We start from the raw sequence: 19,744 nt of genomic DNA, 5'->3' as shown, positions 1-19,744 counted from the left end.
TAGAATGGAGGAAAAAAAACCCATTTAATCATCTCAATTGATGCAGAAAAAGCATTTGAAAAAACCCAACACCCTTTCATGATAAAAAGACTCAATAAACTAGGAATAGAAAGAAACTTCCTTAACGTGATGAAGGCCGTAGGTGAAAAACACACAACTAACATCATACTCAATGATGAGAGACTGAAAGCTTTTCCCCTAAGATCAAGAAAAAGACAAGGTTATCCACTTTTGCACTTCTAGTCAGCATGTTCTGGAAGGCCTAGCCAGAGCAATTAGGCAAGAAAAAGAAATAAAAAGGCATCCAAAACCAGAAAGGAAAAAGTTAAACTATTTCTATTGGCAGATGACGTGATCTTATGCATAGAAAATCCTAAAATAAATAAAAACAAAACCTGTTAGAGCTAATAAACATATTATAGGGAATTGTAAGGAACTCCAAAGAACCAAAACAATCTTGAAAAAGAAAAAGAAAATTATAGGCCTCACCCCTCTTAATTTCAAAACTTACTACAAGGCTACAGGAATGAGAACAGTATGGTACCGGCCTAAGGACAGACGTATAGGTCCATGGAAGGGAACTGAGAGTTGAGCTAGAAACCCATACTTTTATGATCACTTGATTTTCAACAAAGGTGTCAAGACTATTTAGCGGGGAAAGAAGAGTTTCTTCAACACAAGGTTTTGGGACAATTGGTATTCAAATGGAAACAATGAAATTGGACCCTTACCTCACACCACATTCAAAAATTAACTCAAAATGGATCAAAGACCTAAATATACACTCTAAAACTAAAAACTCTTAGAAGAAAATATAGGGGCAAATCACGACCTTGGATTTGGCAGCGGTTTCTTAAATATAACACCCAAAGCACAAACAAAAACAACAAACAGATCATTGGATTTCATAAGAATTAAAATCTTTTGTCCATCAAAGGACACTACCAAGAGAGTGAAAAGAAAATCCCACAGAATGGGAGAAAATATTTACAAATCACGTATCGGAAAGTGTGTAGTATCCAGAATATGTAAAGAACTCTTCCAACTCAACAACAAGAAAGTCAAACAATTCAATTGAAAGATGGGCCAAGGACTTGAACAGATGTTTCTCCAAGGAAGATATATAATTGGCCAGGAAGCACATGAGAACATGCTCCTCATTAGTAACTGGAGAAATGCAATTTGAAACCTCAACGGGATACAGTTCTGAAACTGATCTAACAATGGGATGTGGCTTCCATCAATCTCCTAACAGTATCTTTTTGTGGAACTTGACACGTTTATCCTAAAATTTATATGGAAATGCGAAGGGTCAAAAATAGCTAAGACACTCTTTAAGAAAAACAAGGTGAAAAGATTTGCTGTATTAGATATTAAGACACAAAACTATCGTAGTTAAGATGGTGAAGTAACTAAGGCATTGTGGCTAAGGTAGAACAAGGAATGACAATTAGGCCAATGACATTGGAGCAATAGCAAGCCCAGAAACAGACCTGAGTACACACAGTCAGGTGATTTACAATAAAAATGGCACTGAAGAGCAGTGGAGAGAGGACGGTCTTCTCACTTCCTAACGCTGGGCGACTGGACAGCCATATAGAAAAAAATGAAACTCAGTCACTGCCTAACATCATGTACAACATAAATTCCAGATCTGCATCTGGAACGTAAAATGGTGGAGCTTTGGGAGGTAATAAGTGGAGACAGCTCCCACATATATAGTGTCATCTTAAGCATCCTGGTGATCATCAGCCCTAAACTATTCACAACCTTTTCTCAGGCCCTACCAGTTTGGTGCTGTGACAGACCGGTCTTAAAGGCATTGAGCCCTTACCCCAAAGTCCGTACAAATCCCTCACTCCCACACTCCCCTCGGAATCATTAGCGAGACTGTCCGCTGACAGGCTTCCTCGCTACGGTTTTGATGACTCAACCGTGTTTGATCAGCAGGTCCCCTGGCTGATCTTGGTTGGCGAGTGGACAAGCGACCGTCCTTATCCTTTTGAGCTATGTGCTGAAATCCTCATAGATGAAATGATACAATTTCTGAGATCTGCTCCAAAACTAATTTGAAAAAAGAGAGCAAGTCCATGGGGTAGATAAGATTGGCGATAAATCGGTGAAGCTGGGTAATGGTACATCTGAGTCCATTATACGGTCCTGGCTGCTTTTGTATGTTTTTAATTTTCTACAATGATAGAAATTTAAATAATAATAATACAATTTTCTCCTTCTTCTAGTTCTTAGGAGGGGATGCTCGTTACAGTCACAGGAAGGCCGCACTGCGTCACTGGGAGTCCCGAGCTCGTATCCTGAAAGCATCTAGCCTTTAGGGACCTAAGCCATGCCAGATTTTCAGCTCCCTGGTGGATGGAAAGCAGGAGTGTACATTTGAGAAAATTATTCTTTTCAATGCCCTCCTCCAGCATCTCAAATGTAGAACCAAGAGGAGATACAATGACCTTAAATTTGACGCTTAAATCTTGGTAAACAAAAAAGAGGCGTAGAGACTATTTTCCACGCTCCGGTTCTTCAGAGAACGAAGCTGTTGGGCTGATTAACTCTCACCTGTCTTAGGATGCGCTCCCTCCTGCATTCAGCTCCGGAAAAGGAAAGCTTCTTATCCTTTCTCAGAATCCTGGACCCTGAAATTGGCCATTATTAGGAGCCCCCCACACAGAGTCAGGTCCGATTTGAGGCCTTGGATAGTTACTCATATAAGTCGACTTTTTGGTGCATTTGTAACGAGGACCCGGCTCAACTCGATGGCCTGGGAACCCGTGGGGCTCTCACTGAAACCTACGGGTTGAAAGTGGCATTTTGTCGCTGTAGCTTGTATCACGTTGCTTCAAAGTAGAGCCCCAACCGGGGGGCCAGGGTGTGCGTGGCACCACCTTCCTCAGCTCATCCCTCTCATGGGTCCCGCTGCCCATCAGGGTGCCATGCGGGTGGACATTCTCAGTCGCGGCGTGTCTCCATCCACACTGGAAAAATGGGGACATACCATTGCAGCCTGTCCGCATGGCAGCATGACCACCACGTGAATGAGGCAGCCGCAGAGCGGGCGTGTGAGCACACAGGCCAGGAGCTGTCTCTGGAGAAATTCCGAGCAGCAGAGACAATGCCTGACAGCCGTTTCAGACGAGATGAAGGCAGTTACAACATCCTCTGGGAGAGGAACCTGCGGCAGCCAGCCCGCCCCTCCTTGGCCTCAGTCAGCCCCACTGGCTTTTTTCACTCAGAACTGGCCCCTTCTAGGTCTGTCCCTCTGTGCTTGTGACCGTTTGTGACCTCATGTAGGTGTGGCTGAAATCGCTCAGGGCCGTGTATGTGACCACAAAGGGGCAGCAGGAGCGCATTCTCTGGGATGATGGAGTTGTTCTGTATCCCAATTGAGGTGGTGATTCCACGAATCTACTCATGTGTCAAAATTCATTTTTGACTGTTCATTAATTTCACTGTATGTTGATTTTTAAAAAATCAATTTGACCGTATGTTAATTTTTTTTTTAAATAGGAAGATTTTTCTTATGGAGATCGGCCTGGTTACGTAAGTGTCTGACGTGCTAAGAAATCCCACGGGTTAAACGAGTAGCTGGAGTGTGGAAGGTGCCCATGAATATCATTCATCACTTGATGGGGTTGCAGTTTAAGCGATTTCAATCTGCTGAGTTTGTGCAAGAACAGGCCACAGCAGCTGTTTAAAAATATATGTAAAGAAAACAACAATGGGGTGCCCCTACGAACCTATCAGAATGGCCTAAATCCAAAACACTGACGCCACCAAATGCTGGCAAGGATGTGGAGGACCAGGAACTCCCGTTGGTGGCTGGTGGGATTGTCAAAGGGTGCAGCCACTTCGGAAGACAGTCTGGCGGTTTCTTACAAAACTGAACACTCTCTCACCACACCACCCAACAGCCACACTCCTTGGTATTCACCCAAAGGAGCTGAAAACTTATGTTCGCATGAAAACCTGCACACAGATGTTTATAGCAGACTTATTCATAATTGCCAAAACTTGGAAGCAACCAAGATGCCCTTCAGTCGATGAATAAACGGTGGCCCATCGGGATGATGGAAAATTATTGTATTCAGTGATAAAGAGAAACGAGCTCTCAGGCTCTCACGAAAAGACACGGAGGAAACTTGGACGCACGTTACTAAGTGAAAAAAGCCCATCTGAAAAGACTACATACTGTGTGGTTCCAAGTCTATGACATTCTGGAAAAGGCAAAACTGTGGTGACAGTGAAAAGATCAGGGGGAGGGGGAGGGAGAGAGGAACAGGAGGAGCACAGGGGTCTTCAGGGCAGTGAAAGGACTCTGGACAGTGGATACTGTCCTGACAAATTTGTCCCAACCCACCGAACCTACAACATCACGGGTGAACCCTGATGTACATTGTGGACTTAGTTATAACAATGTGTCAATATTGGTTCATCAATTGTAACAAATGTCCCATGATAACGCAAGATGTTACCAATAGGGGAGGCTGGGCCTGTGCGTGTTTTAAAAATGCAGGTAAAATTTAACACAAGAACTACAAGTTTACCACTTCATGTAGTGGATTTGTAATTTATGTTGAAGGATTTCATGAGTAGAGGTTTTAAAAAGCCTATCTGGACTTAATCCCGCATGGATGAAGCAGCAAGAACCCAGCGGCCTCCCCGTTTTTCCTCTCCCTCTCCGCATCTCCACCTCTTACCACAGCCTAAAATAGGCTCCCCGCCGCGCCGGGCCCACCTGCGCCCCGCCCCTCGGTGCCAGCCGACTCCCCTGCAGCCCGGCCTCTCCCTCCGCGCCGCCCGCCAGGGCCTCTCCAGGGGCGTCCGTGCCTCAGGGCCGCCTCCCCCTTCTTCCCAGCCTCTACCCTCGTGGCCCCTGGGCGCCTTCGGTCGTCGCCCCTTCCCTCCAGAGCCCACCCTCCGGGTGCTCAGCCCCTCTGCCTCCGCCCCCTTGCAGAGCCGGCCGGCCCCTGATAGTGTCCCCCGCAGACTCTGCCGGCGCCTCCAAAGCGCGCGCGGTCGAGGCTTCGAGGCTTTGCACACTCTGTTCCCCTCGCCGGGTGTCTCTCCTCCCTCCCTGGGCCCCCGACCCCCGCGGGCCAGCCCAGCCGAGCCCCCCGGCCCGCCGGGGGGCGCCGCCGCGGCGGAGGGGGCGGGCGGCCAGCAGGAGCGACAGCTGGGGGGGCGGCCCTGACCTTCTGCGCGATCGATGGGGCGCGGCCGGGGCTGCGCAGAGCCGGGGTGGTGCTGAGCGCCCCCCGCCCGCCCGCCTCGGGGTGCCACTATAAAGGGGCCTCGGGGCTCGGGCCTCGGCAGCAGCAATCGGCACCCCGCGCCCACCATGGTTCCCCAGGCCCTACTGCTGCTGCTGCTGCTCAGTGGCTCCGCCGCGCGCCCCGCGCCACCCAGGTGAGCCTGCCGCCCCGGGGCCCACGCCCGCCCCTCCAGCCCACCCCGGTCCGGCCCCACGTCAGCGCCCCAGCTCTGGCCTGGCCCTGATCTGGCCCGCGGCCCACCATCCCCCTCTCCAGGGCCCGGCGACACTCGGACGGGACGTTCACGAGCGAGCTCAGCCGCCTGCGGGAGAGCGCGCGGCTGCAGCGGCTGCTCCAGGGCCTCGTGGGGAAGCGCAGGTGAGCGGCTGCACCTGAGCGCGGAGATCTGTGGTTGGCGGGGGGCGGGGGGCTGCCGCTGAGGTGGGAGGGCCCGGCACCGGCAGCCCCTCCCCTCGGCAGTGTCCACCCCCCGAACTCCAGGACTAATTCTGATTTGGGGTGGGGGCAGCGAGCAGGACCCAGAGAACAGCACCACCTGGACGACGACAACGGAGGGCCACCTCTGCCTGCCCCAGCGGGACTCGCCCACCCTGCAGGCCTGGTGAGCACCACCAGCCCTCTCCCCACTCTGGGACCTCCTCCCCCAGACCCTCTCTCTGGTTCCCTGGGGCACCCTGGGCCAGGGAGGGAACGGGACACAGCAGTGGGCCCTGGGTCTGGGGAGGTGACACTGTCAGTGCTGGTGACCGGAGGAGGCTCAGCTTCACCAAGTGGGCGCAGTCTCCAGCTTCAAGTCCCCAGCCTCCAGCCTGGCTGTCTTTGCAGGATGCCCCCCAGGGCCCCCCTGGATCAGGCCTGGTCTCCCCAGCTGCCTGTCGGCTGGAGGCCTGGGGCCATGGTTTCAGAGCCAGCCATCCCTGCTGCTGAGAGGACCCAGATGAGGCCCTGACAGCGAAGGAGCCAACTCTCCGTGGACAAGAGGAGGGGAGCCTGGACGGGGAGGGCGGGAGGAGGAGGGGTTTGCACTTGGTACCAATAAAGGAAGAATTCGCACCCTGCCCTGTGAGCCCACTCTGTGTGCTGCCTCCAGACGGGCATGTGGCCCCTGAGGAGCAGGGCTGTCAGAAGCGAGGAGGGCCCCAGCCACAGATGCTAGGACTGTGGCCACCGTCTAGGAAGTGCCCTTTAAACCTGGGAAGCCAGTGGGGCGCCTCACCTTCCCCTGTCCTTGTCTCTGACATCAGCACCACCTCTTGTCCCATCCACTGAGCTCTCCAGGGCCAACCTGCACCCCTCTCATCCAGTCACCAACATTCAGGGGCTCTGTGGGGGGCTCAGAACGTCCCCCAGCTCCTGCCCCAGGGTCCAAGTGGTCAGTGTGTGCAGCAGGTAGTGGGGGAAGTGTGAGGGGGCAAGGAAGCTCGGTGCGGGCAGGAAGAGATGGCAGGCGGGGTGTGTGCATGTGTGCATGCATGTGTGTGTGCCAGCCAGGAGGCCACTCTGGAGTGAGAGGACTCGAGTGTGTGTCTTTGATCCCTGTCCAGGAGCTGGAGGGGAACAGTGTCAGGGACTTGCCCCGAGATGACGCCTGCAGAGGAGCCCAGCAGAGGGGCAGCCCGGGTTGAGGGGCCGGGGCCAGCACAGCAAACACAGGAGACAGGGCCTCCCCCTCCCCCGCCCCCGACCACCCCTTCCCCGGCCCCCTGCCCAGGCCAATCAGGCCCCAGCAGCTCTCCAAGCTCCTTTCTGTCTCCCGTCTTGGTGTCTGTGGGTTGAGCCCAGCTCCAGCTGGGTAACCACTAGGTGTCCCCCTCCTGCCCGAGGCAAGGCCTGGCCTCCGGCCGGCGGGATCCCCCTTGGTGGAGGCCGGGCAGTCAGGTTGTAAAGGATCATAAAGCGGGGCGGTGCCCGGCAGGAGCGAAGGTCGCCCAGGCAGAGACTGCGCCAGCGGGCGGCCGGCTGCCCAGAGGGTCCTGGACGCCTGACAGGCTCGGACCCTCCTGCCAGCTGACGGCCGCCAAGATGGGGGCTTGGGTCTTGCTGCTGCCGCTGCTCATGGCCATGGCCCAGGCCCAGGCCCAGGGTACCTGTGGGGCTGTGGCAGGTGGGACTGGGTGGCGGGCAGGGGCCTGGGTGCCACCAATCCTTCCTCTCCAACTTTCCAGTCTGCTCTGTGGCCAAGAACCTCTTTGAAGTCAAGGAGAACACGAATCTCAGCGGACCCCTGGTGACTGTAGACGTCCCCCAGGGCCAGCAGGTGACCCTCGCAGCCTCGTCCACTCCCTTCGCGTTTCGGATCCAAGGGAACCAGCTGTTTCTCAACGTGACTCCTGATTATGAGGTGCAGCTGGCAGACCCCGGTGGGGTGTGCCCATGGGGGTGGTCGGGGCGGCTGATTACCCATGGGACCCAAGCAGACACCCACCCTCCTTCCAAGAGGAGGGCTCTCTGGGGGTCTTTGGTCCTGAGTTTGCCCAGGGGTCCTGAGGGCTCTGTGCCCCTCAGAAGGGACTGACCCCTCTAGGGCCCCAAGGCTTGGCTGAGGGCTGGCCTGTGGGGGGTGGGGCCCTTGAGGGACAAAGCTGCCCGGGCCCCTGATGCCCTCTGGGCTCAGCACAGACAACAGGGACCCCGGGCAGGCACCTGCCCCCTTGACCTCAGAATCCTCACCTGTGAAGTGGGGACAGTGTGCTGTGGCCGGCTGGACAGGTGATTCCTGACACCCATCTGCCCCCACAGGAGAACGCATTGCTGCAGGCAGACCTGGAGTGCAAAAGGGGTGACACCGTGGTAAGTCCCACCCCCCCAGGGCCCCCACCTCCTGGGCACCCCCACGTCACCTCCCTACCCTGTGATGTCAGAGCTCCACACGTGCACCTCTGCACTCTGCTCTGCCCAGTCCAGGGTCACTCCCTGGTGACCTCACCCGGTGGTATGTTGCCAAGTGTCATCCTGTGCTGGCGACATCCACACTTCCTCCAGCCCAGACTCTGCGCTGAGTCACAGACTCACAAACCCAACCCGGTCAACATCACACCCCCAACAGAGGCGCCCAACCTGAGGCCCCCACTTCGGAGGCGCCCCACCTGCCGGCTGGCTCCTCGCCCTCCCTCTCTCCCCACTTCCCTCTATCAGCACATCTGTCGGCTCTGCCTCAAGCTGGACCCTCCCCACCTCTGTGCCCCACTGGGGCCTTGGCTACCAGCATCTCCTTTCTGGAAACTTCCAACTGGTCTGCTTGTTCTCCTCTTGGCCCCATCCACCCCAATCCACTCTCTGCATGGCAGAAGATCCCGTAAAGCAAGCAGTACATCCTGTCCAGGACTCACTCCCACGGCTGCTTTCTCACTCACCGTCAAAGCCAAATGCGTTGCCGTGGTGGGTGAGGCCGGGGCTCACGGGCCGTGCTCCAGTGGCCTTGTGCCCTCTCCCTGGATCTGCACCTGCCTCCCTGTCTCACCACCTCCGGTCCTCAATGCCCTGTCACCTCCCCAGAGGAGCACCCCGACAACCCGCCTCACGCACCTGCCAGCTCAGCAGCGATCCCTGTGGGCGCCCTCACCCCGACATCACAGCACACTACCCACAAATATCTGAGGACGAGTCTCTAAAAGATAAGGACCCTTCTTTTAAAACATCAGCAGCACACTGTTGTCACACTGAAAACAGCAGGGACTCCTGGTGTCACATGACCTCCAGTGTCCGAAACCCCCCTCCAGAAGGGTCCGCCCGCCGCGGCTGCCAGACGGTTCTCTGAAGTCTCTTTCAGTCTGTGGGGCCCCTTTCTCCCTCCTTTTTTCTTTGAGATTTATGTTTGGAGAAATTCGATGGTTTTGCTGTTTTCCTCATCTGGGACTTTGCTGGTGGCACCCCCAGGAGCTGCGTTATTCTCTCCAGGGCACTCGCCACCTTCTGTGCTTACAAATTCCTTCTTGTCCACTGTCTGTGACCCTGATAGAGCAGGAGTCTCAGGGCGCCCCAGCACACAGAACGAGAGGGGCCGCTGGGGCTGGCACCATGCAGAGAAGGCTGACCACCACCCGTCCCCCCAGGTGACCCAGCTGAGGGTGTTGGTGTCTGTGCTGGACGTCAACGACAACCCACCCACGTTCCCTTTTGTGGTCAGGGTCAAGAGGGTGCCCGAGGTGAGTGTGAGGGATGCCAGAGGCTGGCGCCCTCTGGGCTGGCACAGGGGCATCAGGAGCCCGGAGGAGGGGCCAGGGGGCAGAAGGCTAATGGCCGGGGGGCTTGGCCATGGGGTCAGGAGTGTGGCCAGACCAAGTGCTCCGTCCCCCAGGACACTAAAGTGAACACCACCGTCATCCCTGCGACGGAACTGCAGGCCCAGGACCTCGACAAAGATGACATCCTGTTCTATAGCCTCCAGGAGGTGACCCCGGTCAGTGCCCCGTCCCCACCCCAACTCAGACCCCTCCAATCTGAGCGCCCCGGCCTCTCTGCATACCCCCAGAGTCTCAGGCTGAGGCCTCCCCATCTGCCCAGGGTGCCAGTGCCTTCTTCTCCTTGGTGGGGGCAAACCTGCCCGCCCTGCAGCTGGACCGGACACTGGACTTGGACAGGTGGCCGAACATGACCTTCCAGCTGCTGGTGCGGGTGAGCAGGCCTCTCCCACCCCGAGTCCCTGAAGCTCGGGTTCCCATCTGAGCTGCCACCAGCCCCAGGCTCCCAGACCTGATCCACGGGGCTCGGCTGTTGCAGGACACTCGGGAAGAGAACGTGAATCCCAGCCACACGGCCACGGCCACCTTGGTCCTGGAGGTGCAGCCCGTCGATCTGCGGCCCCCCTGGTTCCTGCCCTGTGCCTACAGAGACTCTTACGTCTGCATCCAGGCCCAGTACCACGGGGCTGTCCCCACCGGTTACCAACTGGTACTGGGGACAGGGAGGGTTGGCACTGGGGGTGGGGGCTGGTACCATGGGGCTAAATTGGGTTGTGATTTTCAAACAAATGTGAACACTCCTGCGTCAAGCAATCTGGCCCGGCTCCTGGGCGTGAGTGGTGAACAAACTCACTGGAATTGGTGAGGGGAAGAGGCCCACCGTCCTTGGGGCAGAGACCGGGACCCAGTGAGGCAGCTGGGACGCCGGGCGGGGGTGGGGGGACTGGACAGGCCACGGTGCTGCTCCTGAGGGGCAGCTGATCTCTGCCTGGCTGGCTGTCCCCACTCATACCACGAGGGGTGCACTGAGGCAGTGGGGCTCCGGAGCCTTCTCCTGTGGCAAGAGGTCTGAGTCTAGGCCCCTGTCTGAACCCCCGTCCCCCGTGTGGGCTCCCTCCCGAGATGCACATTGTTCAGATCCGTCAGATGTCCTGGGGCAGACTGACTCATAGCAACGGATCGAAGGGGTGTGACGGATGATCCTGTCGGATGTCTGGACTGTCCCTGGCAGGCCTGCCCGGGGGCTGTTTCAGGCCTCCTTGAGGGGGAGCGGGAGGGGCCGAGCTGGGCCACTGCATCAGCCCCAGGGCATCCCATCCCCTCGCTGTGCCCGCAGCCGACCCCCCTCATCCTGGATCCAGGGCCCATCTACGCCGTGGACGGGGATGCGGCCATCAACCAGCGCATCACCTATAGCATTATAGGGGGTGAGTGAGGACTGGCTCTCTGGCTTCTCGCTCCATACAATACTCAGGGTCCCATCCCCACCCCCACCTTGGGCAGGGGAAGCCCCAGGGGGACCTGTCACATGGGCAGAGCCAGCTGGGACCCTGGACCTCAGGCCTCTGGAGGGGACCAAGACCAATTCATCTCCTCCCCATCCTCCCAGGACACGAGGACACATTCACCATTGACACCAACTCGGGCAACCTCACTATGACCAGGAGTGTTGACAGCCCCAAGACTTTCCTTCTGTGGGTCAAGGTCGGTCCCTTGCCCAGGTCTCAATGGGCCCTTCCTGAGCCTCAGGCTGCAGGGCTTGCCCTTCAAGGACCTGCTGGTCACTGCTGCCTCCCTCACCCCCAGGGGGAACAGGAGGACCAGGCCCGCTACTCCGTGACCCAGGTCACAGTGGAGGCTCGAGACGCCATTGGGAGCCTGCCCCGCTTCCCCGAGAGCCTGTACCGTGGCACGGTGGCACTGGGCGCAGAAGTGGGTGAGGCCGTCAAGGATGCAGCAGCCCCCTCCCAGTCTCTGAGGATTCGGGCCCAGGACCCTGACTTCCCAGTAGGCAGCGCCTTGTCCCTGGGTCTGCCTGTGTGTGGGTTGGGGTAACATGGGGGTGGCCCGGGGCCGGGACTCACTGGGGCTGTGTCCAGGACCTCAACTCGGCCATCACATATGGAATCACCAACAACTCCAACTTCCGAATGGCTGGGGAGACTGTGCAGGTCGCCAAGCCGCTGGTGTACACAGGGGTCTTCTATGCAGAGGTGAGGGGGGGCTGGCATCTCTGAGGGGCGGGGGTTAAGGCAGGGCCTAGGAGGGACAAGCCCCCTTCCTGCCCCAGGTCGAGGCCAAGAACACAGTGACCGCAGGCACAGCGACCACAGTGGTGGAGATACGAGTGTCAGAACAGGAGACCATCCCCACAGGTGAGCCTCCAGGGGGACCCCGGTGATGGCTCGGGGGGGCTCCTTGCCACAGGCATGCTGGGGGCAGAGGCAAGCCGAGCCCTGTGCCTGGCCCCCAGACCCCCCAGGTCCCCCCACATCCCCAGAGGCTGGAGGAACAGCTGGGCCCTCAAGCAGCATCACTTCGGAAGCCCCCAGACCCCCAGGGCCCTCTCAGGAACCCTCCACGACCAGCTCTGGGGGGGGCACTGGCCTGCAGTCCCCCCCAGGCACAACTCTGAGGCCGCCTGCCTCGCCCACGCCTGAGGGGCCCTCCAGTGTGGGAACCAGCACCTCCCCTCCATCAGCCTCGCCCAGTGGGGGCTCAGCACAGACCCAGAAGCCAGGAACCTCTCAGCCGAGGACCCCTGGGCCCAGCAGGACCCCCCAGCCCTCAGGTAGCACCCCCATTTGCCCTAGAGTCACCCTCATGCTCCCTGACTTCGGGTGGTCCTGGGAGTCACTGTAGGCAGGGTCTGCCCCAGGTTGGCGTCGAATGACCGTGAGACCCCAAGTGGGGGTCTGCTCATTCTGGGCAGAGACAGACACGTCCTGGGAGGGCCCCCTGAGAAGGTAAACTAGGAAAGGTGTGTGGAGGGCAGGGCTGACGCCAGATTTGGGATCCAGTGAACCACACCCTTCCCAGGGCCATTCACTCCACTGGCACCAGCACTGCCCTCATCTCCTTTCTTGGGTGTTAGACCCCTTGCCTCCCACGTGGAGCTGGTGGGCACTGACTCCCAGCCGCCTCCTTCCCTTCAGCAGCCTGGCCCTCCTGGAGGGCCCTGGGAACACACGGCTCCTTAGTCGGGGGTGGGGGGGGGGGTCAGTACAGCCCACTCTCCAGAACCTCTGCCCCAGGAGGCAGCCAGCCTGGCTCGTCCTCAGGGTGTCCTGAGCTGGTGCAGGTTGGGCTGGGAGGTGCTTGGGGTACTGTAAGTGGGTGAATGTAAGTAAGTAAGTGGGTGGTGGTGTTGCTGGCAGGCACGCCTGGGGCTGGAGGAGGCAGCGCCACAGGGGATGGTGAGCCAGGCCACACTGGGGACCGGAACTTCTCGACAGCGGAGATGGCGGCCGTGGGTGGCGTGCTAGGTGCCCTGCTGCTTCTAGCTCTCATTGCCCTCACTGTCCTCATCTATAAGCACTACGGCCACCGATGCAAGTGCTGTGCTGGCAAAGCTCTGGTGAGGCCCTGAGGGGTGGGGGACCGGACAGGAGAGGGACAGATGCAGAGACCGAAGAGGAGAGATGAACAGACTGACAGGCGTGGAGAAAGATCAAGAGACAGGGATGTGAGAGTGAGGACAGACAGCAGTGGAAAGATGGAGGGAGGAGGTGGAGGGAGAGGGAAGATATAGCGGGGGAAGATGCAGGGGGGAGAAGATGTGTGGGGGGAGTTGGGGGAGAGGGGGAGATGCAGGGGGGTGGAGGTGGAGAGCCCACAGGATGAAGAGCAGGGGTGAGGAAACATGGGGTGTAGACATCATAGTCCAAAAGATGGAGAGGGGACAGAGAGAGGCAGAGAAAAGGGCAGGGACCAGTGCGGATCCCTGTCTCTGGGAGGGCCCCAAGGGCTCGAAGTCCATGGCGGGATCCTGGTTGATGCCCTCGCTCCTGTCCCTCCCCAGGAGCCCCAGCCCGGTGGCTTTGACAACAAGGCCTTCCTTACCCACGATGGTGAGGCCAACTGGGCACCGGCCCCCAGCCCAGAGCCCTGCCCCACCTCAGATGAGGCCCCGCCCGAGCCCCTGGAGCCCACGCCCCTGGAGCCCGCGCCCCCCGCGCCCCCCAGCCTTGTGCCCCCCGCCTGCGTCCCCGAGTCCCCCATGGCGGCCCAGGATGGGGGCAGCCCCGCGGAGGTGAGGTCCATCCTGACCAAGGAGCGGCGGCCTGAGGGCGGCTACAAGGCTGTGTGGTTCGGCGAGGACATCGGCGCCGAGGCCGACGTGGTGGTCCTCAACGTGCCCACCTCGGACGCGGATGGCGCGGGCGACTGGGACAGCCAGGGCGGCGGCGCGGCCGAGGGCGCCCCCAGTGACGGGCCCAGCGACTCCACCAACGACTAGCGCGGCACCCCCGTCCCCCTCGCGGGCCTGGACCCCGAGTCGCTCAGCCGCTGTCCCCCACTGCACTGCGCAGAATAAAGTGATACTTTTGGATCTGGGGCAAGGGGTGCGTGGGGTCTGTCTCGGAGAGGCTGCCGCCGGGGGGGTTCACGGCATGGCCCATTGGCTTCCGCCGGCATGGAGTCCTCGCGGATGCACGGGGCGGTGGGGGCCGTGGGGTCGGGGAGGGGGCGGGCAGGGTCGTAGCACTGGCACGGCTTCCCATAAACCACCTGCTGCACCCGCCCGCCTTGCTTCCCACGCTGCGTGCCAGCTGGCAGAGAGGAAGTTCCTCTCCTGGTCTAACCACGGCCCGAGGAGGGGGGCATCTCGCACTGGAGACTCTCCCTCCCTACCCAACACGGAGGGTCTTCGCCTGGAGGAGGCTGAGAGTCACCCTCAAGAAGACTCATGGAGGGCATGGTCCTGGGGACCTTCCAGGGAGTCACACCCAGTGGGGTCCGCTGGGGGTGGTAAACACCCAGTGGGCAGAGAGAGGCACCTGGCCCAGGCGCCCAGACTGTGCTTGCAGGGTGGCAGGGCCATTTGGTGCACAGGCAGAGGCTGTGGCGAACCAGGGCCACCGAGTGGGGGACAGGGCCCCCTCCGCCGGCTTCCTCAGGGAGAGGCCAGCATCAGGCAGGGCTTCCGTGCTGACCTCCACCACACTGTCCCTTGTGGTCCTTGGTGTTTTTCCTAATGAAAGGCATCACAAATTCCTTTCCAAATGTTTTACTTTCGAGGGCATTTGAGTCTTCTTGTCCGAACAATTCTCGCGGTTAAGAAACCACGCGCTGCAGCTGCCGCTGGTCCCTCGCCCCCCATTACCGGCTTTTCCGTGAAAATAAGTGCTTGGTTTTGTTTGGAGCCTGGTTTCGTTTTTCATGTTGGCCGAGTCCCCGGCTTGGCCCACTGCCTCCCCCACCCCCATTAGTGGCCCGGGTCCGCAGTCCGCCTGGTGTAGGGGGCGCTCCTGGAGGGATAAGGGCAACTGGATGCCGCAGGGGCTGAGCCTGGCAGGGCGGCGAGACCGGCCACTCCAGCCGCCCCTCCGCTACCCCCTCGGGGGCTGTCCCCAGACGGGGCCTGCCGCCTCCACCAAGAGCCTGCACAGGGGCTCCGGGAACAGGCCGCGAGCAGCCCCCACTGTCTGTTGGAGCGCGTGACTTCCCCGGCTGCACCTGGAGCCCAGCGGGCCCAGCCCGCCCCGCCGTGGGCCCGCCCCACCGTCGGCCCACCCCCATCCCCGCTCTCCCCTTAAAAGCGCGCCGTTCTCGCTCCTCCGGCGAGACGAAACTTCCCGCCCCGGCGGCTCCGGCACCCAGGTACTCGGGACCCTCGCCACGCGGAGAACGAAGGGCAGCCAGTCCGTGACCGGGCGGGGGCGGAGCGAGGGGCGCATGGCCAGCGGGAGGCCAGGAGCCGGGTCAGAAACGAGGGAGTGAGGGGCCGGGTGGCTTGGGGACCGGGAGGCGCCTGCCGCCGGGACGCCCTGCCTCGCGGCTTAGGTTTCGTTTTCCTGCGACATGGTTTCGGTTTCCCGGCGCTCCGCGCCGCCCTCCACGCGACCATTCCTGTCGTGTCTCTGCAGGGTCCAGCCTGAGACCACCCGGCCAGGCCTGGACGCTGGCTTAACACCTGTGACCGCATGTGTGCGCGCCTGCCACATCTGTTGTCACACTCATCGCCACCTTTGCCCTGAAACCCACACCTGGGCAACGTCGTGGCCATAAGCCCTCAATCCACACGTGTGACCCCCTCACCTGTAACAACTGGGCCACAGTACCTGTGGTGACACTTGACTGCCACCCGCGACCACACCTCCTCGCAGCGGAGGGCGCGCCCCATCTCTCCAAGTCCAGTCCTTGCAGAGCGAGCGATGGCTGTGGCTCCCGACAGGTGAGAGCCTGGCCCACGCTCCCCAGGTGCCTGACCCCGCGCACCTTGCCACCGGCGCCCACCCCGCTGGCTGCTCCGCCCGCAGGGTAGCCCCGCGCGTGCTGTTCGGAGACTGGCTTTTGGGCGAGGTCAGCAGCGGCCGCTACGAGGGGCTGGAGTGGCTGGACGCAGCCCGCACACACTTCCGTGTCCCCTGGAAGCACTTCGGGCGGAGGGACCTGGGCGAGGCGGACTCACGCATCTTCAAGGTGGGACCCCAGCCCTGCCCCTGGTGTGAAGGCTGGCTCGGGCCCAGGCCCCCGACCTGCTCCCCCAGGCCCATGCCCTCCATCTCCTCCCTAGGCCTGGGCCGTAGCCCGCGGCAGGTGGCCGCCCAGCAGCAGCAGAAGTGACCCTCAGACCCCCGAGAGCGCCCTCCGCGCAGGCTGGAAAACCAACTTCCGCTGCGCATTGCGCAGCACGCGGCGCTTCGTGATGCTGCAAGACAACTCTGGGGACCTCACGGACCCGCATAAGGTGTATGCGCTCAGCCCCGAGGTGGGGTGGGCAGGTGAGTAATGTGGGGGAGGGCTGCTGGCAGGGAGGCAGACGTTCAGTGCGCAAAAGGCGTCGGAACTTGGTTCCGTCGGGGGCAGCCACTGGTCCGATTTAGTTTTAGAAACTGGCCTGGGAGAGGCTAGTGCCAGGTTGTTGGGGGAGGGCAGGGGATCACAGGGAGGAAGCTGATACCGCCTATTGGGACTAATGAGGGGCGGGGCGGTCCAGCTTTGAGGGTCCACCCAGGGGTTCACACCTTGGCGTGCCACTCTGGAGTCTCAGGTCCCAACTCTCCCTCAGAAGATGCAGGCATTAACCAGGGGAAGGATGAGGCCCTTGATGTCCCCCCCAGGATGGTAAGGCTGCTGTGTCCTCCTTGTCTCTGGGTGGGGGCTGCCACCTCGTTGGTGCTGGGGAGCTGCTTATGCTGGCACTGCCTTCCCCTGCAGGGCGGGTTCCTCAGGCCAGCCCTGGCAGGAGATGCTGGTGAGAGGCGGGGGCACCAGCTGGCTGGGCCGAACCCTGAGCCCTGCGCCCCAAGCCCTCTTTCCGGCCCAGCTGACGATGTGGAGGACCTCTTGCTCCAGGCTCTGCAGCAGAGCAGCCTGGAGGACCACCTGCTGGAAGCTACATGGGGGGTGGATCCAATCTCCCCAGAGGCTCCTGGTGAGGGGCTGTCCTCTGCCAAGGGGAGGGGCAGGCAGGACAGCAAAGTCCCTGGAGGGAGGGGGAGGTGTCCAGCAGAGATGGAGCCAGCCACAGCCGGACCAGTACAGCTGTCTCCACTGTCACCCTCTTCAGGCCCAGAGCTCCCTGCGGGGCAGCTGTACCTGCCAAAGCCCCAGGCCCAGACGACAGGTGAGAGGAACCTGGGGACATGTGGAGGAGGGAGGTGCTGGGGGACCAGGTGCCAACACAGCCCTTCCCTGGACGCAGGCCTAGCCCCAGCACCCTGGCAGCCCCCTCAAGAGGCAGAGCCCTGCACTGCGCTGCCCCCCAGTGCCTGTCCCCCGGTGGCAGGTGAGCAGGTCCCAGCCAGGCCTGGCTACTCACAGCTCAGTCTGCACACAGAACCCAGCCTGGGCACCCTGGACGTGACCATCATGTACAAGGGCCGAACGGTGCTGCAGGAGGTGGTGGGCCGCCCAAGATGTGTGTTCCTATACGGGCCTCCCAGCCTACCTGTTGAGGCCACAGAACTCCAGTGCGTGGCCTTCCCCAGCCCTGCTGAGCTCCCCGACCAGAAACAGCTTCACTACACAGAGAAGCTGCTGCAGCACGTGGCCCCTGGCCTGCAGCTGGAGCTCCGGGGGCCTGGGCTGTGGGCCCGGCGCCTGGGCAAGTGCAAGGTCTTCTGGGAGGTGGGAGGCCCCCTGGGCTCTGCCAGCCCCTCTAGCCCGGCCCGCCTGCTGCCCAGGAACTGCGACACTCCCATCTTCGACTTCAGCACCTTCTTCCGAGGTGAGTGATGCACCTGCCCTGGGTCTGCCGCCCAACTTGGCCCCACCCCCGCTCACAGAGCCCCTGGTCTGCAGAGCTTGTGGAGTTCCGGGCTCGCCAGCGCCAGGGCTCCCCACACTACACCATCTACCTGGCCTTTGGGCAAGACCTGTCAGCCAGGAGACCCAAGGAGAAGAGCCTGGTCCTGGTGAAGGTGAGGTGCGGGGCCCCGTGCGGGTGAGGCTGCCCACAGCCCCCACCTGGCTGATACCACCTTCCCCGCAGCTGGAGCCGTGGCTGTGCCGGGCGCACCTGGAGGGTGTGCAGCGTGAAGGCGTGTCCTCCCTGGACAGCGGCAGCCTAGGCCTCTGCCTGTCCAGCTCCAACAGCCTCTACAACGACCTCGAGCATTTCCTTGACCACTTCTTCATGGAGGTGGAGCAGCCCGCCTAGGCCTGGGGCCCGGACCCCACCCTGATCCAATAAAGAAAACCCGAAAACCTGTGCTGGTGTCCTGACCAGGGGTGGGCTCAGGGCTGGGGCTCTGGGGGGCACTGCCGACTGCAAGGCTTGCTCCACTTCCCGGGAGCCCACGGGATCTGCGGGCCCAGGAAGGGAGGCGACCATCCCCCCAAACACACACTGAGGCCTCCTGTGCGCACCCGTTTTCTTCTGTCTTTCACAATGAAGAAATAGGCCACACACTTTAGAGCCAAGAAACTCTACTGGACGAGTACAAAATGCCCTTGGGACAGCAGACGCGTGCTCCTGCCAGGAATGCTGGGAGGGTGGCACCGGGGATCCCGGAGTCAGGGACAGCTGACTCCGTGCCGTGCCCAGGGCTTGTCCCTGGCCTTAAATGCGCCAACGCTATGCTCTGCCTGGTGGGAGGCAGTGGAGTGGAGGGCCAATGAGCGATTGTTTACAGAACGGAGGGAACAAAGCACTGACGGAGTTTCTAGATCATAAACAGGCACACACAGGGCTGCAGCCGGAGCCCCTCCTGATCACCAAAGGCTTCACCTTTCAAGTACTGAGTCAATGGAGAAGTTTCTAAAGAGAATCCATTTTTGATAAATTAGAACACAATGGAAACTGTGAATCTATAATATACATATAAAAAAGTCCAGTTTTAAGCTGTGAGCAAGACAGGTGCACAGACCACGTGTGATCACAGGAACCCTGAAAACAGGAGCACAAGATGTCCCCACTTTTCTACTTCTGCCACTTCCAACAGAACCGCCTGGGGATCTGGGGAAGTGCCACCACTGCCATCACGGGGCACCAGCTCCCAGGGTGTGCCCCATGGCCTTGGCTGGCCTCAGCCCTCGGCGCCCTGGGCGGGCGGCTCCTCCCCAGCCTCGGGCCTCCGGTGCCTGCGCATGTGCCTGTACTTGTCCACGTAGGCCCTGACCAGGTTGCCCACCTTCACAGGGTTGATCTCCCCGCTCTTGCTGTGGCAGATCTGGGGGAGGGGGAGAGGCACAATTACCTGGATGTCCTTCCACAGCCCAAACTCAGTGACCAAGCTCTGGGGGCCCGCGTCATGAGGGACAGGGGACTCGGGAAACTGATGCATGTCTGCCCGCTCTGCTCACCTTGCAGAGATGTGTGGCCAACATATCATGGATTTGAGGCTACCACCCTGGGCCTGAGAACCATCCATCTCTCAGGTCTTGCTTCCCTACCTGTGAGCAGGTATCTTCAATATTTCCTGTCATTTAGCTTATTTTAACAAGTAAGAAGGATGCTGTTCTAACCCCTGGAAAATGCCAATCCTTACTCTTCCTGAGCGACTCCGAAGTGTGGCTACAGGGAGACGAGGGACTATCCTGAAGCTGCGGCCAGGACGTGCCAATGCTGCCCTGGCCCTGGCCAGACCACCCTGGGCCGAAGCACCTTCCTCA

At 59.9% G+C, this 19,744-nt stretch overlaps 4 protein-coding genes across 30 annotated transcripts in view; 3 read left to right on the top strand and 1 right to left on the bottom strand.

The window, feature by feature from the left end:
• The first annotated feature begins 5,237 nt into the window (after nucleotides 1–5,237).
• SCT (secretin) lies at nucleotides 5,238–6,340 on the top strand. Its single transcript, XM_070564529.1, has 4 exons — nucleotides 5,238–5,415; nucleotides 5,538–5,639; nucleotides 5,791–5,883; nucleotides 6,108–6,340. Exons 1-4 carry the CDS (start codon nucleotides 5,348–5,350, stop codon nucleotides 6,229–6,231), a joined length of 387 nt encoding a protein of 128 aa, XP_070420630.1. The 5' UTR covers nucleotides 5,238–5,347; the 3' UTR covers nucleotides 6,232–6,340.
• An 845-nt stretch (nucleotides 6,341–7,185) lies between these two features.
• Nucleotides 7,186–14,023, top strand: CDHR5 (cadherin related family member 5). Of its 8 annotated transcripts, none has more exons than XM_070564528.1 (15): nucleotides 7,186–7,371; nucleotides 7,448–7,623; nucleotides 8,022–8,072; nucleotides 9,335–9,427; nucleotides 9,580–9,681; nucleotides 9,786–9,896; nucleotides 10,002–10,172; nucleotides 10,800–10,890; nucleotides 11,073–11,167; nucleotides 11,270–11,470; nucleotides 11,563–11,676; nucleotides 11,754–11,838; nucleotides 11,937–12,254; nucleotides 12,841–13,040; nucleotides 13,485–14,023. In XM_070564528.1, the coding sequence occupies exons 1-15, from the start codon at nucleotides 7,305–7,307 to the stop codon at nucleotides 13,920–13,922; spliced, it is 2,313 nt and encodes a 770-aa protein (XP_070420629.1). In that variant the 5' UTR covers nucleotides 7,186–7,304; the 3' UTR covers nucleotides 13,923–14,023. The 8 variants fall into 8 exon arrangements, with proteins under 8 accessions (XP_070420629.1, XP_070420623.1, XP_070420626.1 ...); XM_070564522.1 differs by having other exon boundaries at nucleotides 7,190–7,371; nucleotides 11,964–12,254; XM_070564525.1 differs by having other exon boundaries at nucleotides 7,191–7,365; nucleotides 12,165–12,254.
• Nucleotides 14,024–14,893: 870 nt separating this feature from the next.
• IRF7 (interferon regulatory factor 7) lies at nucleotides 14,894–18,339 on the top strand. 8 transcript variants are annotated; one of them, XM_070565836.1, is made up of 10 exons: nucleotides 14,894–15,286; nucleotides 15,553–15,860; nucleotides 15,946–16,108; nucleotides 16,203–16,410; nucleotides 16,698–16,753; nucleotides 16,847–17,063; nucleotides 17,199–17,255; nucleotides 17,334–17,858; nucleotides 17,933–18,051; nucleotides 18,123–18,339. In XM_070565836.1, the coding sequence occupies exons 2-10, from the start codon at nucleotides 15,841–15,843 to the stop codon at nucleotides 18,288–18,290; spliced, it is 1,533 nt and encodes a 510-aa protein (XP_070421937.1). In that variant the 5' UTR covers nucleotides 14,894–15,286; nucleotides 15,553–15,840; the 3' UTR covers nucleotides 18,291–18,339. The 8 variants fall into 8 exon arrangements, with proteins under 8 accessions (XP_070421937.1, XP_070421942.1, XP_070421941.1 ...); XM_070565841.1 differs by having other exon boundaries at nucleotides 14,922–15,286; nucleotides 17,469–17,858; XM_070565840.1 differs by having other exon boundaries at nucleotides 14,922–15,286; nucleotides 16,680–16,753; nucleotides 17,469–17,858.
• A 544-nt stretch (nucleotides 18,340–18,883) lies between these two features.
• Nucleotides 18,884–19,744, bottom strand: part of PHRF1 (PHD and ring finger domains 1) — a 32,065-nt gene continuing 31,204 nt past the window's right edge. For all 13 annotated transcript variants that reach the window (XR_011524227.1, XR_011524228.1, XR_011524229.1 and 10 more), the window contains one exon: nucleotides 18,884–19,302. Coding sequence is in view for 8 of the 13 variants with exons in the window: in XM_070565828.1 (XP_070421929.1) it covers nucleotides 19,159–19,302 (144 nt within the window). In the remaining 5 variants the exon portion in view is untranslated. The remainder of the gene's footprint in view (nucleotides 19,303–19,744) is intronic.

Source organism: Equus przewalskii, chromosome 11 (genome assembly GCF_037783145.1).
Source record: "Equus przewalskii isolate Varuska chromosome 11, EquPr2, whole genome shotgun sequence".
NCBI classification, from domain to species: Eukaryota; Metazoa; Chordata; class Mammalia; order Perissodactyla; family Equidae; genus Equus; species Equus przewalskii.
The sequence above is the reverse complement of the archived record's forward strand: the minus strand, read 5'-3'. Positions and strand labels throughout refer to the sequence as shown.